Source organism: Humulus lupulus, chromosome 6, assembly GCF_963169125.1.
Source record: "Humulus lupulus chromosome 6, drHumLupu1.1, whole genome shotgun sequence".
Lineage (NCBI taxonomy): Eukaryota > Viridiplantae > Streptophyta > Magnoliopsida > Rosales > Cannabaceae > Humulus > Humulus lupulus.
The window spans coordinates 163,915,352-163,931,617 of record NC_084798.1 but is presented as its reverse complement, the minus strand read 5'-3'; the positions used below and the strand labels follow the sequence as shown (position 1 = coordinate 163,931,617).

The window sequence follows — 16,266 nt, the reverse complement described above, 5'->3', positions numbered from 1 at the left end:
AAGTTCTTTTGCGTTCATTAAATTCTAATTAATTTTTTTGAGTTTTCATCCATATTTCGTTGTCGAGTTTCTATCGTCAACATACATATATATATATATATATATTTCCTCTCCTTCTCTCCCTCACTTTCTTCTTCCCCTTCCCAAATTTCTTCTTCATCATCAAATCTCATAATGAAAAAAAAAATCAAAACCACCATTTTCTCAATATCAAGAACAAAATTAGATCAAATCAATTCAAAATCAAATCCAAGATCAAGCAAAATCAAACCCAATTTTTTTAGATTAATTCGAACCCAAATCTAGAAACAAGAAAAATCAACCAACCAACACATATCAACCCAATCAACAAAATTTGTCATTGATATATGCAGCTCCAATGTCGCCTACACATTGCCCACATTAATGAAGAACATAGAAGAGAGAAGAGAGGTCAGCCACTCTTTGTCCACGTTAATGAAACCCAACCCCAATGTTCTCGACCCTGCCTGAAGAACCAGCCCCACCTTCCCCAAAGCCCTCCCGCCATCCTCATCCTTAAAGAACCAACCCCAACCGTCTAGCACAGGTGGCGACAAACCACCACAACCCAGGCCACAATGAGTCATTCATCTGGGTTTTTAAACAAATCGCTGATATGGTGCTAGCGCAAGGAGAACATAGATCAGCAAAGAGGATAGATATGGGTTAGATGTTCCGGGGAAGAAGGTGAGGGAGAAAAAGAGAGAGACCAAGAAAAAAAATCTAAGAAAAGAGAGAGAGAGACCCAGAAAAAAAATCTAGGAAGGAGAGAGTTAGACGAATAGAAAAAATAAAGAAAAAATATTAAAAAAAAATTGTAATTAATTATTTTTTTATTATTCATTATTTAAAATTCAAATAATAATATTTTTTTAAAAAAATTATGAGGTGAAAGAATAATAGAGTGACGTGGCAACTCAATCAATCTTTAGGTGTATTTAACGGAGCTGGTAGTTACAAAACGATTAAAAACGTAAATTCGGTATTTTTCCCGTCAAAAAAATATATATATAAGTATATAAAACCGAAAACATTAAGTATTTATGTGTTCAGCTAAAAAGCATGGGGCTCATTCCTACTGGATTTCTCTTGGAGATCATAATCAATGAAACGAAAGATCTTAACTATATTTATTTGTTCTCGACATGTAATTCAAAGCATTTAGCTTAAATGGTTAATTTAAAGAACCATAAAGTTTGGAGAACTCAATCCAATCAAGCTGCTTCTAAAAGAATCTCAAGTTTCTCCTGTCCCAAAAGTTGAGCAGTGGTGACTTGTGACAGTTTCTCTGATTGGAATGAGGACCCAATGGGGTATTACAAGTAGTCTTCAGAATTTGTCACCGCAAATATAGTCCTGTAAGAAAACCCAAGTCACCATTTACAAAGATAGATGTAAGGGTCATCTATTTCAATTTGCAAGTAAAATATTACAAAGATAGAAAGTAGGGCCAAACTACCCAGATGTGCTCCAAAGAAGAGTAAAAAACATGTTTATGTAGTCTTTCTCTTCAGGTTAGATGCAGACCCATTGTCAGATTGGACCTGACCAAATACTGATCTGCACAGTAAAACGTAAAGTTGCATGGATTTCATGAACATTTAGTTCTCTTCTACAAGTTACCAAACCAAGTAAAGATTTCAACTATGCTCACCTTATGAAACAAAAACAAACCACTGACTCATTCTATCAAAAGTGTTTCGGCAAAAAGGAAAATTTCACATTGCTCAAACAGTGACACGCAATATGCTATGAACAAACTAACCTTGGCACTGCTAAAAGAAACTTTGGTCCATAAGTCTTTAAAACCTAGATAAATGAGATTGCTCCTCAATTACAATGGTATCACACGCTCTTTCTAGACATTTCAATCAAGCCCTAGTAAGTGATGACCAAAGACAACTCCAATAAGACTCCACGTGTATGTATATGTAAACATAACATATCATTCGTGGTATCACAGCGAGGTCATATTAACCACTTATTACTCACTCCCAAGACTGGCCTATGAGAGGAGGGTTCCCAAGTAGTTATAAACTGCCATCCAATCTCATACTTAGTGAATGTGGGATACTAACTAAAGAATTTCGGTATGAAACAAATAATCTTTATTATTTTTGTGTATTTTTTCATCTATACAGTAGGTATATTTATAGGGTTTATACAGTTATTTTTGTGTATTTTTTCATCTATACAGTAGGTATATTTATAGGGTTTATACAACTCATACCCTTAATTACAGAATAAAATACAATAAACACAATTAAGTACAAGGAAACTAAGAAATAACAACTATAATCAAATCATAGGATTTGATTTCCTATTATCTATCAACACTTCCCTCAAGTTGGGCTATGGATATAGATATTGATGATGAGTCCAAAGCTTATTTACTAGGAAATCAAATACTCGTTCAGATAACCCTTTAGTGAGAATATCAGCCAGCTGATGATCTATTTGGATATATTTAATGCCGACAATTCCTCCATCAATCTTCTCCTTAATAAAGTGACAATCCACTTCAACATGTTTAATTTTGTCATGATGTATAGGGTTATGGACAAAATTGATGGTAGACTAGTTATCACAACAAAGCTGAATGGGGGCTTCATACTCAATCTTCAACTACTCTAAAATAGGCATTTGATCCATATTGCTTCACACACTCCATGAGTCATGGCTCTATACTCTGCTTTCGTACTACTTCTAGCGACCATTGTTTGCTTCTTACTTCGTCATGTTACCACATTGCCCCATACAATTGTATAATACCCAAATGTAACTTTCTATCATCAACTGACCCATCCCATTCTACATCTGCGAACACTTCAACTTTTCTTTCAGTTGTCTTTAGGAAGAAAAGACCTTTCCCTGAAGTTTGCTTAAGATACCTCATAATTCTATATACAACATTGAGATGTCCTTGACACAGATCATGCATATATTGACTGGCAAGACTTAATGCTAAGGTAATATCTGGTCTAGTGTGTGAAGTAGATTAGCATTCCTACTAGTTGTTGGTACCTTCCTTTGTCAACTGGATTTTCTTCAAACATTCTCTTTTTGTCTCCGAGCTCAATTGGAGTTTCGCTTGGCTTGCTTCCAAGCATACATGTCTCCTTTAGAAGATCAAGAGTATATTTTCTTTGGGACACAGAAATACCCTTCTTGCTTCTGGAAAATTTCATCCCTAGAAAATACCCGAGTGTACCAAGATTTTTGACTTCAAACTCTTTTGCCAACATTTCTTTGATCAAATTCATCTCTTCAGTGTTGTTACCAGTGACAACTATGTCATCAACATACACAATTAACACTGACATTTTTCCCTTCCCGGAGTGTTTAATAAACAAAGTATGATTAGTTTGACCTTGCGTGTATCCAAGTCCCTTAACTACTTTCAGATCGGGCCCAAATTCGGCTAAATTGCCTACTGATGTTTGGCCTCCGTTTGGTCAGGATTATCTACCCCCTCGAATGGAGCTACCATTGTTCTCTAAGAACAATCCCGATGGGTGGGTGTTCCGTGCTGAACGGTACCTTCTCTTGAACCAACTTACGAAGACACATGTTAGAGGCAGCTATTATCGGTTTGGAAGGCGATGCCCTCACTTGGTTTCAGTGGGAACACCAATGATGACCAATCACTGCTTGGGTGACTTTGAAGAATTTACTTCTCCGATTTCGTGCAGTATTGGTCGATTCGACATCAGAAGAGCTCCTTTCAATATAGCAGGAGTTGACAGTAAAGGAATATCGCATGCGGTGGAAAGCTCTGGCCTCTCAGGTCCCCGATGTGCCCGACCACATCTTGGAAGGAAGTTTCGTGAAGGGCTTGAAGGAGGAGACTAAAGGGTCTCTGCATATTCTCCAGCCCGTGGGCCTGGCCCAAATAATGGACACTGCTCAGCGGATTGAAGAGGACCAACAATTGTTGACGACGAGATCAGCACAGAAGGTTACTCCCTCAAAGCCCACTTCGATTACTGTACCGAAACCCACATACAACCCTTTTACTGCCAAATCGTATTTCTCCAACCCAATTGCTTCATCTATTTCTCCACCAGTTTCTCTGCCGAGCACTACAAAGACAAATAAACCGCCACCTGTGCGTCGGCTCACTGAAGCGGAGTACCAAGATAAGAAGGCTCGAGGGATCTGTTTCAAGTGTGATAAGAAATTCCATCGGGGCCATGAATGTGAGCAGAGGAGTCTACAGGTTATGTTGATGGTAGATGAGGAAGATTCGATGGTACAGATGGATTCTCCACCACCCACACCGGACTCGTCCATTGAAAGTGTGGCCGAGGAGACCTTAGCTACGTTGTTGCTCAATTCCTTGGTGGGCATCACATCGGCTCACACTATGAAATTGGCTGGGTATATTGGGCAGCAACCGGTCACAGTCCTCATAGACAGCGGAGCTACACACAACTTTATTTCAATGGATATCGTTAAGATGATGAGCATGCCCATTACAGCCACGACATGCTACGGAGTTCTTTTGGGGACAGGAAGTAAGGTGCGTACCGAAGGACTTTTCCACCAAGTGGAGTTGGATTTGGGTGCGCTACAAGTAGTCACTGACTTTCTACCGTTAGACCTTGGGAGTGCTGATGTGATACTTGGAATCAAGTGGTTGGAGACTTTGGGTAATATGTAGGTGAATTGGCGCACAATGGTTATGAAATTTGAAGTGGGAGGACAATGGGTAATATTGCAAGGTGACCCGAGCTTATGCAAGTCTCCAATCTCCGTTAAGGTCATGATTCATTCAGTGCAGCACGAGGAACAAGGTTTTTGGGTGGAATTGGGCATTCTTTCACCTGAGTTGGAGACTAAGGAGGAGACTGAAACACCACAAGTCACTTCCTTATTGCAGTAGTTTGATTCTATTTTTCACATGCCTACCGAGTTGCCTCCTCAGAGAGTTCGGGAGCATGCGATTTGTCTTAGGGATGGGGCTGGCCCTGTTAGTGTGTGTCCTTACCGTTACACGCAGGTGCAGAAGGACGAAATCGAGCGTTTGGTGGCGGAAATGTTACAAGCAGGAATTATTCAGCCGAGCACTAGTCCGTTCTCTAGCCCAGTTCTCTTAGTCAAGAAAAAAGATGGCAGCTGGCGTTTTTGTGTCGATTATCGAGCTTTGAATCGTGAGACTGTAACGGATAAGTTTCCCATTCCAGTAATTGATGAGTTACATGGGGCAGTGGTGTTCTCGAAATTGGACCTCAAATCCGGTTATCATCAAATCCGAGTGTGTGCTAGGGATGTTAAGAAGACTGCGTTCCGGACACATAAGGGGCATTATGATTTCCTCATCATGTCCTTCGGCCTTACCAACGCACTAGCCACATTCCAAGCTCTGATGAATGAGGTTTTTCAGGATTTTTTGCGCAAGTTTGTATTGGTTTTTTTTTATGATATACTCGTCTATAGTCCCACCTTGGAGGCACATTTACAGCATTTGCAAATGGTCTTAACAAGGCTGCAGCAGCACCACTTATTTGCTAACAGGAAGAAGTGCTTGTTTGCACAAACACAGCTAGAGTATTTAGGTCATATTATTTCGGCTGAAGGGGTGTCAACGAATCCCAGCAAGCTGGCTGCAATGGCGGGGTGGCCCATTCCCAAATTCTTGAGAGTTGAGAGGATTTTTGGGCTTAACAGGGTACTACAAGAAGTTTGTCAGGGGTTATGGACAAATTGTGAGACCAGTGACTAATCAATTGAAGAAAGATGTGTTTCGTTGGTCACCTACAACACAAGAAGCATTTGAGAACCTTAAGCAGGCCATGTGTTCTGTAATGGTTTTGGCATTACCGGATTTTTCAGCTTTATTTGCGTTGGAGGCGGACGCGTCAGGGTCGGGGTTAGGGGCTGTATTGATGCAAAACCAGCACCCTATCGCTTATTACAATCAAGTATAATCGTTGAGAGCTCGTACCAAGTCCGTGTATGAGAGAGAGCTTATGGAAATTGTGCTCGCGGTTCAAAAGTGGCGTCCTTATCTGTTGGGGAGGAAGTTTCTGGTCCGCACAGACCAAAGGAGTTTGAAATACTTGTTAGAACAGCGGTTAGTGGCATCGGAACAACAAAAATGGCTCACAAAGTTACTAGGCTATGATTTTGAGATACAATATCGACCAGGATTGGAGAATAAGGCCGCAGATACACTCTCTCATATGTATCAGGATATTGCACTCGCTGCCATTTCAGCTCCTTCAGTTTTGTCGGTTACGGATATTCAGTCCCCATGTTGCGGCTGGCCGTTTTTTGTCCAAGGTGATTCAGGATGTGCAGCAGGGTCACGACAAAGAAGGGTATTCTGTAGTACAGGGCTGTTTGAAGTATAAAGGCAGGCTAGTGATGCCAGCCTCTTCGCCATTTATCCCCTTCTATTGCAAGAGTATCATGGCAGCGCAGTAGGAGAACATTCAGGGGAGTTTAAAACATTTCAGCAGCTAGCTACAGACTTATATTGGGTGGGAATGAGGAAGGATGTTCAGAAATTTGTCGCAGAATATGCAAGATACTAGGGACACATTTCAGCAGCACAAGTATCTTGCTCAGTCGCCAGCAAGTCTTCTACTACCTCTCCTTATTCCCGAGCAGGTATGGGAAGACAATTCTATGGATTTTATAGAAGGGTTGCCACTTTCCAACGGGTTTGATTCCATCTTTGTGGTGGTGGACCGTTTGAGTAAGTATGGGCATTTTATTCCACTTAGGCATCCATACTCGGCAGTCACGGTGGCCATGGTATTTATTCGCGATATAGTCAAGCTCCATGGTGTTCCCCGTATAAGATTTTCCTAAGTGTGTTTTGGAAGGAGTTGTTCAGTCTCCAAGGTACTGTGTTGAAGCATAGCACGACATACAACCCGCAATCCGATGGGCAAACTGCGGTAGTTAATCGCTGCCTCGAGACTAACCTTTGTTGCTTTGTGAGTTCAAGACCCAAACAATGGGCACATTGGCTGCCTTGGGTTGAGTTTTGGTACAATACTTCGTACCATACAGCTGCTGGAATGACCCTTTTCCGGGTTGTGTATAATCGAGATCACCCACCATTGATCTGTTTTGAGTATAATCTCACTTTTGTTTCAGCAGTAGAACAACAACTTTATGCTCGTGATGAGGTGTTAGAGCTGCTGAAGTTGAACTTGCAGCGTGCCCAACAGAAAATGAAGTCCCAAGCGGATAAAAAACGACGAGATGTACAATTTAAAGTAGGGGATTTGGTCTATGTTAAACTCCGGCCCTATAGGCAGAAATCTTTGGCTAAACGCAAAAACGAGAAGTTAGCTCCTAGATTTTTTGGTCCATTTCCCATTTTGGCTGGCATGGGTACTGCAACGTATAGACTTCAGCTACCACAAGATGCAACGATTCATTCTGTCTTCCATGTTTCATTGTTGCGGGCAGCATTGGGTACTAATCAGCAAGCTTCAAGCTTGCCATCAGGGATGACAGCAGAAATGGAATGGTGCCTTGAGCTTGAACGAGTGTTGGATGTGAGTCCCAGGACACACAAGGTGCAGCCTCAAGCATTAATTCAGCGGACAGGTCTTCCACCATTTGAAGCAACCTGGGACGATTTCAACGCAATTCAAGACCAGTTTCCTCAATTCCACCTTGAGGACAAGGTGAAACTTTGGGCAGGGGCATTGATAGGCCTCCCCTCACCTATGTGTATACAAGAAGGGGAAATAAGAATGATGAGTCAGCAAAGGGAATAGTCAACAGGGGAGAGTTAGTTATTGGTGAAGTGATGGGTGTGCCGAGTTTTCTAGCTGAGTAGGCTGCTTAGTGAGAGGTATACTAGCTTAGGAAGATTCATTTTGTAGGTGTGGAGAATTTTGGTGGAATTGTATTCCTTGGGAGAGAGGAGAGAGGCAGGCTCTCGAATATCTGACCATTCATTCAATACATACGAATTTCTTTCTTCTTCAGTTTATTCTGTCCATTTTATTTGCTATTGTTTCTATGATCTAACCTGGAATTGGCAGCAAGCTCCTATCATATTGCTATAAAAAACTTGAGTAATACAAATGCTGAATAGGAAGAACATATTCAATTCTATAAAATGTATAAAGTAAAAATTTAAAAATATTGAAGAAATCTAATATGAAATTGCATAAAAGATGCTATCAACAAACAAAAAATTGACCGCACGTTGAAGAAGTAAAACACAATAATATATTGTGATGTATTTTAGGGTAAATTTTTTTATTTAATTATTCTTATTGATTATTTTGTGGGATCCACAGGATTCTGACTCATGGGAATATTTAAAACCCACCATTTTGGAAGTATTTATGATTACCCTGTCATAAAGTAATCTTATTTCCATTGTATTAACTTTCCCGGGCTCAAAAAAATAACTCTCATATACCAAACATGGGAATGTTGAAAATTACCATTCCTGTGCAAGGATTACTCCATTCCAAACAGCCCCTAAAAATACCTATAGGTAGTAATAACCCAATAATTTTCCAAGTATTAGTGTAAATAATATTAGCATACATAATTTAATTATATTCATATTATATGTACTAATATAATAATTAATCTTACAAATTTTTTTTTTTTGACAAACACAAATAAAATAATTTTTAAAATTTTAATTTTAATTTATTATGTTTAAATATATATAATATTTAAAAAATAATTTGTAATTATAATCAGGTAAAGTAGGCAAAGGTACCCAACTCAAGTACAACTTCTTGTACTCGAACTCTACCCTACCCAGTATCTTAATTCATCGAGTAATATCATACCCTAAGGATATGGTACCCATGAGTATGTAATTTTCGGATTAAATTGATATTCTACCTTGAACATTCACATCAATTCTTTCTTCTTGATAACAATCAAATTTTTAAAATTGCATAGACAAACAAATTTGAACTTAACCACCTTCCCTTTGTTAAAAAAATTCTTCAGTTAGCAAGACTCAAATTTCATATCCTGGTATATGCCCAGATCTATCAGTTAGCGACATTATATCATTTATAAAAAAAAAAGAACCAAAACGTTGCCACTACAATTATGTTCTCTACAATTAACAAGATAAGTATCTTACCCGCAGGTTGAACATTTCTTGTGATGCTTACAGAATATAGACAGGCAAACAGAGCATATGTAGCCCATGTCTATGGTCTTTTTATGGCAAAAACACCTGCAAATTTCAGCTTTTAACATGGTGCTTGGAATTGAAAAAATAAACTAACAAAAATGATAATCAGATATGATGCATATTTAAGAAAAAAAATTAATGAAATGAAATATCATGTGAGCATTGTGTTGATTTGAAAACCTCATTTTCCAAACAGGACGTGAAACACATCACTGATGATTTATAATCGAAACCACACAAGGGATTTAAATTAATTCATACAGTAGATTACAGACACCTATTTACTCTGGATTCCAATTAAATTAATCAATATAAGTCGTCTTCTAAGAGAAATGGCCTGGAAGAGTCCTCTGATAAATAAGCAACCTCAATCCTGGCTTTCTTTTAATATGTTAAAATAGATTCCTTAGATAATGATGATATAACATACGTAAATGTAGGAAGATAGCATAGGTTGTAAAAACGACGGAAACAGTGATATTAATCCAAAATGAACAATAATAATAAAAGTAGAAAACAAAGTGTGTATTATTTGAGATTCCAAATAATAGCTAAAAAGACCATAGTCAAAAGAATCTATAGAATCTACTGGATTTTGCTAACACTGCACAACTATTTTTCAACAAAATACTATCAAAAGAAAAAGGGGGGAAAAGTAAGAAGAAAAAATAAGTGAAATTAGCCAGAGCCAGATAAATCACCAAAAGAGCACCATAAACAGAACTTCAGTCTTGCAGGTGCATCACAATCTTTTTTTTGATTCATAATAGAGACTAAAACCCATCCCCCTCCATCACACACTCACAGGCAACCACTTGAGCCAGCCTCAAGTGGCACATCACAATCTAATAATAGCAGAAGAATGATGAATAGGCAATAATTGACACAAATCTACGCACAAGGAAATAAAATGTATACTTGCTTTTAGCATATTGGAATTAAACATACAAATCCAATCTCAAATACGATGTAGATTAAAGAACAGTAAATTTCTACTGCTTGAATTTTATCTTGTGGTGTAAAAACATTATCATAGCATGCATTCCATCTAAACAAGATAATTTGAAGAGGACAGATTAAAATATACAAGTATAATATCATTATAACACATTTGAATCCTTCAATAAAGTGACTAATCAAGCCAATTCCCCAATCCTGTTCTCTCTCCTAGGAATAAATTAAAACACACTTACATCTTATGCAGTTCAATAAACTGAAGATTCAAGCCAATACCCCATCCCTGCCCTCCCTCTAACATGTATAAATTAAACAATGGTTCAAAAAGATATTCAATTATTTGGAAACATGGCAAAAGTTAAAATATAATATATATACACATAGTTTTACGTACGAAGCTCGAAAGTCCACACCAACAGACTTAGGAAGTTGTAAAAAGGCCCGAGAGTGCAAATCAGTTGCAAAAACTGTCTGCAAATAAAAAAGAATACAACGTTAGCATTAATACTATGAAAATGAAAACAAAATAGAAAGGTCTCCTTCATACAGAAAGGAGTTCCATGAAAAAGATAAATGGAATTTGTAAACATGAAGATATTTCCAAGGTATGATACAAAGATAAACCTTCAATGAGCCAAAAAATAGCAACTGGATAACAAGAATCTGTGAAAGTCCCAAATAGCGCTCACGCTGCTCAGCACTCAGCAAAAATAATTATGAAATTGATATCCAATTAACAGTAGACTTTCCTAAAACTAAATCAAAAGCCAATTATGTGTACTAAGAGTAAGTGAACCCAAATCAATTGTGGCAGGCTAAATTCTAGACATTACAAGAAGAGTTATAACTACATTTCTTTCTATTTTTTGGATAAAATACATTTATGGGAACTTGAGACCTCGATCACTCACACACACTCAACTACCTAACCACTTGAGCTAGCCTCGAGTAGTTATATTTACAGAAATGAAAAGTTTCATATAACCATTTTGAGTGCACAACCTACCGACAGATATTGAAATAGGCCATCAGGTTGTTGGGGCTTCAAATATACACCACCAGTTATGTAAGATGCCTGTTCACAATCAGAATAGCGCTACTATTATATACAAATATTTCTTGAAGCACGTATTACTGTGTTAGTTAAAATACATTCTAAAGATACCTGCTGCAGGAAGGCAGAATTATTAGAGCCTATATAGCAAGAATCTATAGGAACCTGGAAGGTACAGGGAGAAGGTTAGTGATTGATATCTAAATGTTTCCAAAAGACAAAAACAATTCAAGAAAGAGCAAACAAAAAACTGAGGAACAGAGAATTCAAAGAAGCTAAGAGGACAGCAAACTGAATCTTGTTTGGGTATAGTCAAAAATCAAATGAGTACCATAGAACGTTGTGCAGAAAATATTGAATTCATGATTGCAACATACCTGAAAAGTGATTAAATGAAAAAAAAAAAATTGAAGACTAAACTATAAAATGACAGAAGAAAACAATAATTTGTTCAGTCAAAAGAAAATGAAAAGACAAAATTTGGAAGAACATACTGTTCAGGTCCATCTGCGGATCCATGCAAGCATAAAATCTGCCATTCAAATGTGTCAGTAGTGAAAATAAAATTTAAAAAGACGAACCCGGTTCATGAACAAGAACTTTAAAATAGAAGGAATATATAACAATAATAACTACCAGAAGACCACGAACCATGTCATTATCATGCACACTGATGTTGAGCTATCCTAACCTAATAGCTAGCAAACTCTACTAGTAACCTGAGGTATCAATGATCAGAGATAATTTTTGGCAGCAAGTATTGATGACAACTCTATATAAAATGAAACTTCATTAAAAGTTAAAACTGCACTAAAAAGAATTGTACATATTTGCACAACACTGTAAATGGTCAGGTAGAGTTTTTAAAAGGCTGTTTGAAGATGCAGCTTGGAATACATATACCTTTTCTTTATCTGCTGGAACAATTATACAGCTAAATACATGGCCAATATTTAATTACTAACGAGATTGCAGAGTAGGTCACTCAATACAAAGAACATCAACAACAAGGTTGGCCCCATATCACCTACAAGCTGACACTAACATCTAGTCATATGACTGCTAAACCTTTTTTTTTTTGAAAAAGAGAGAAAGGTCACATGTCCACGAGTGACCTCCTCCCAAGTTTATTAAAAGCCATCACTTGTGGCGGAGGAAACCTTGATAATAAATAGAAAACTTGGAAATTACAGAAATATAAAGAACACAACTGTAGCAACACAATTATACTGACCCGGGGTTGTGGATGGAGTGCTCCTGATCGAAATACCTTTTGTATATCTAGTCGAAAAATCAAATCGAACAAACAAAAAGAAATTCGTCTAAATGTCTACCAAAATGAAAAGCTTCTATACAAATTGTAACTTTAAATAACCACTGCGGTATAGAAATCCCTCAAAATCCGAGACCAACATTACTCTACATTTCAGATTCTACTTCAGTAACAAATTTTTTCTGGTGTAAAGTTTGAGTAGAACACAATGCAATGCTTCCATAGAATGCCAAGAATACTCAATTCAAACAAACAGTGTGCAGAGAGGATACAACAAAGGGCCATGGACAATGACCCAGATAGCAGCGAAGAGGCAAGCCCTTTCTCGGAGCCATCCTTATGCAAATTCTCGTCTTTGATAGCAAATTCCTCAAGTTTCAGCAACAAGTTTGCGCAAAGTGCAGGCATTCTTCCATTTTCGGAGCCCTGGTTTGTGGCCAGAGAAGAATCGAATACGTAATCGCAGTAATTGTATCCAGTAGCAATAACGACGACTTGGTTGAGTTGATTCAAAAGTAGAATTGAGTTCAAAAATGAAAGTACCTTAAACACACACACACACGAAACGGGAGTCAGAAAAAATCCGAACTGTTTGGGTGGAATCACAATAAAAGTTTATTAGGGTTTGAGAGAGAGAGAATTACATGAGAGAGAAAGGAAGAGAAAGTAAGAGAAGAGGAGCTCCAGAAAAGAGGATTAGTATCCAGGAGAACCATCAAAAGGCTAACATCGTCTGCGTAAAGCTTAGAAGGAGCAGAAGCCATGGCTGAAACAACTGATGCTGGTGTATCGGTTGTTATCACAACCACTTCCACTACTGTGACTTTGGACTTTTCTTCTTTTCTCTTCAAAATTTAAGAACGTAAAATTCTAACAAATGGTCTATGGTAGATCCTTCAAATCAAAACAGCTTCCCTGACAAAAAAAACCTTGTTTTTATGGCAATCATCTCGGACTTAAATTATTCTCAGTGAAGTTTATGCAATTGTCTTAAATTTTGCAAAAATATATTGCTTTTAGTAACATTTTTAGTTTTTGTTTTCTTAACCCTAGTAGAGATTTTATACATATTTTTTTTATTTTATTACCGTTCCTAATATTTTTTTTTTAAATTTGTACTTAACTTTTCAAAAATACAATTTTTAAAATTTCTTAATTTCAAAAAATAGAATTTTTAACAAATAACTAAAAAAAAAAACTAGAAAATAGCTCGGTACAACAATTATAAATAAATTTAAAAAATAATATATATCAAAATAACTAAATATTAAAAAATCTAAAAATAATTAAGAAAAATAAAAAGACAAAACCTTAAAAATGTAAAAATTGACATTAAAAATATAATTTTTAGCAAAATTAAATATTTTCTGTAAAAATCTCAAAATAGAACCATTTGATTTTTGATTGTTAAAAATAAAAATGTGTTTAGTAACTATATTTTAAAAAAATACAAAAAAAAACATATTTGGTAACTTATATATATTTTGCAGTATTGGTAACTTATATGTTTGTTTTTTTTACTTTTTATAATAAAAATAAAAATATGTTTGGCAAAAATGAAAACATGTTGGTAATTATTGATGCACACATATGTAGTTCAACTAAATTAAGTAAAGTCTGCCAGTTGGGCTTGGCTCGGGTTTGGCTCAGCTGGGAAAGGCTTTGTCTTTGAATGACAATGGGTAGGGATTGAAAAACTTACTAACACTACCTAACTGACGTTTCAATAAAAAAAAACTAAGTAAAGCTACACACGGTTGAATTGCATTGTAGTTATATATATTTCTTTGGGTGAGGTTACATCAAATATATACCCATCCATTATTAGATTAGTTTTAACTTTTTGATTGTTATTGAATGATAATGATTAATTCAGTAGTTGGCTAAAAGTATTTAATGAGTGACATGTAACATGATATTAATTTAATCTTATACTATTTATTTAAAATATTTTGTTTCCTTACAAAATAATGATTAAGATTATTTTATTTTAAAAATAAATTTAATTATAATTATTAATAAAAAATTAAGTTTTTTAATCAAAATATTGAATGAGGATCTTTCAGCAATTAAAATTCATAATTATTTTTATTCTTTTTAATTGAGTCTCTAATATAAATCATGGTCATTCTCGTCACATTTTATGCTCCTCAAAGTGAATCATGCAATACATATGTTATACAGTGACAAAAAAAAACATTAGGATGTATTTGATACTACGTGGGATGGTTTGTCTTTCTCTCATTATTGTTTTCACCATATGTGTTGGTAAGGATGAAAACTGGGAGGAAAGAAGAGAAAAATGGAGAAAACTAGAAAGGTGAGTAGTTTCGTTGGAGGGAAAAGAAAGGGGAAAAGAAAATTGGATAGAAAAATGTGTGGGATCCACCTGAAATATTTTCTCTTCAAAATGGAGAGAAACCCAAATAGAAAACATGTGACTTTATTATTTGAAGTTTAATGACTAAACTGCCATTGACTTTCACATTATTTATTATTGGAAAAATATCATTTTGTCCCATGTGTTTTTTTTTAATGCACAATCGGCCCATGTGTTTTGTTTAATGACAATTCGGACCATGTGTGTTTACAAAATGGATCAAAATTGTAACGCCCTGGTTACTCCAGAACAGTTATAGTGAACAATGAACCGGAAATTTGACCCGCTACCCGAGTCATTTGGTTAAAAACGTGCTCTAAGTGTTATTAACAGGTTATGGTGAAAACAACAAAAAGGAAATGATATATTTTATTAAGTATATAACTGCTCATGAGCTTATCAAAACGTTTACAAGTTATTTATAACTCAAAATGGTCACTACTGTTTCAAATTTACAAACCCGCCAACCTAAGCGGCAAAATAGGGTAAACCCCCTAGTTCCTCTGAGAACTCCTTGACCGTGGTGGTCAAGCGGTCGCATATGTACACATCACCACCTAAGCTCTCCACTCAAGGCTGGGTGAGCTTTTCTTTCCCTTTACCTGCACCACATAGCACCCATGAGCTAAAGCCCAGCAAGAAAACACAATATAGTATGATATAATATCAATAATGATCATAATAATCATTCAGGACTATCAGTCCAAAACAGATAGGTGACAGTCGCAAAAGTCACTAAAGTGGGTACAGCTCCCTTTAGCCATGTGACGATAGGGTCACCAGGACTTAACAGATAAGTGAACCTTTCACTAGCTTAAACAGGATAGGTGCATGGTGACTAGTCACCAACATAACCCTCCTCATGACCATAGAGTCATAACCCTGGAACATCATTCCCTAGCCATGTGACAAACAGTCACATGGCCCTTAGGCCCTGGCTCTAGTAACTAGTCTTAGACTAGCCAAGCGCTTATAAGTTTCATCGACCTTAGGGTCGGTCCAGCATTAATGCCCCATATAAGTCATTCAACGCTGATATCGATTAGATCTAATCTTCATTCGGCCCTGCGTTTAGGACGCTTATGCCGTTTCTGACTCTTAGGTCAGTGTCCCTGACTAGTCAGTGTCATATACAAGTAAACAATATTCGCTAGCATGTAATATGCAATCCATGTCCACATTTATCAACCAACATGCCTCAATAATACTCACGCATGTCATACATACACATGGTGAAATTTTCTTACCTCAGATTCGAGCTAGACTGATTAAAAGAACGACCCTTGAGAATGATCAACCTTTAGTCCTTTAGCGGTCACCTAATCATAACCAAATACGGGACATCATCAATAAAAATGATCAACATAGGTTTCCAAACCAATACCTAGCCTTTGGGACATCAATCCAAACTAATCCAAGTAGTAGGAACAATCCCGAGG

The 16,266-nt window shown here is 36.7% G+C and overlaps 1 protein-coding gene across 7 annotated transcripts; it reads right to left on the bottom strand.

Moving 5' to 3' along the window:
* Nucleotides 1–1,054: 1,054 nt before the first annotated feature.
* Nucleotides 1,055–13,443, bottom strand: LOC133782677 (general transcription and DNA repair factor IIH subunit TFB4). 7 transcript variants are annotated; one of them, XR_009870651.1, is made up of 13 exons: nucleotides 13,092–13,443; nucleotides 12,720–12,990; nucleotides 12,409–12,455; nucleotides 11,669–11,706; nucleotides 11,506–11,551; nucleotides 11,286–11,339; nucleotides 11,127–11,195; nucleotides 10,515–10,591; nucleotides 10,357–10,414; nucleotides 9,110–9,205; nucleotides 8,445–8,491; nucleotides 1,481–1,581; nucleotides 1,335–1,377 (listed from the first exon to the last, which is right to left on the bottom strand). XR_009870651.1 is itself a non-coding variant. In XM_062222022.1 (11 exons), the coding sequence occupies exons 1-10, from the start codon at nucleotides 13,209–13,211 to the stop codon at nucleotides 1,515–1,517; spliced, it is 885 nt and encodes a 294-aa protein (XP_062078006.1). In that variant the 5' UTR covers nucleotides 13,212–13,433; the 3' UTR covers nucleotides 1,055–1,377; nucleotides 1,481–1,514. The 7 variants fall into 7 exon arrangements, 3 of the variants coding, with proteins under 3 accessions (XP_062078006.1, XP_062078008.1, XP_062078009.1); XR_009870650.1 differs by lacking the exon at nucleotides 10,357–10,414 and having other exon boundaries at nucleotides 13,092–13,441; XM_062222022.1 differs by lacking the exons at nucleotides 8,445–8,491; nucleotides 10,357–10,414 and having other exon boundaries at nucleotides 1,055–1,377; nucleotides 13,092–13,433.
* Between the last annotated feature and the right edge of the window lie 2,823 nt (nucleotides 13,444–16,266).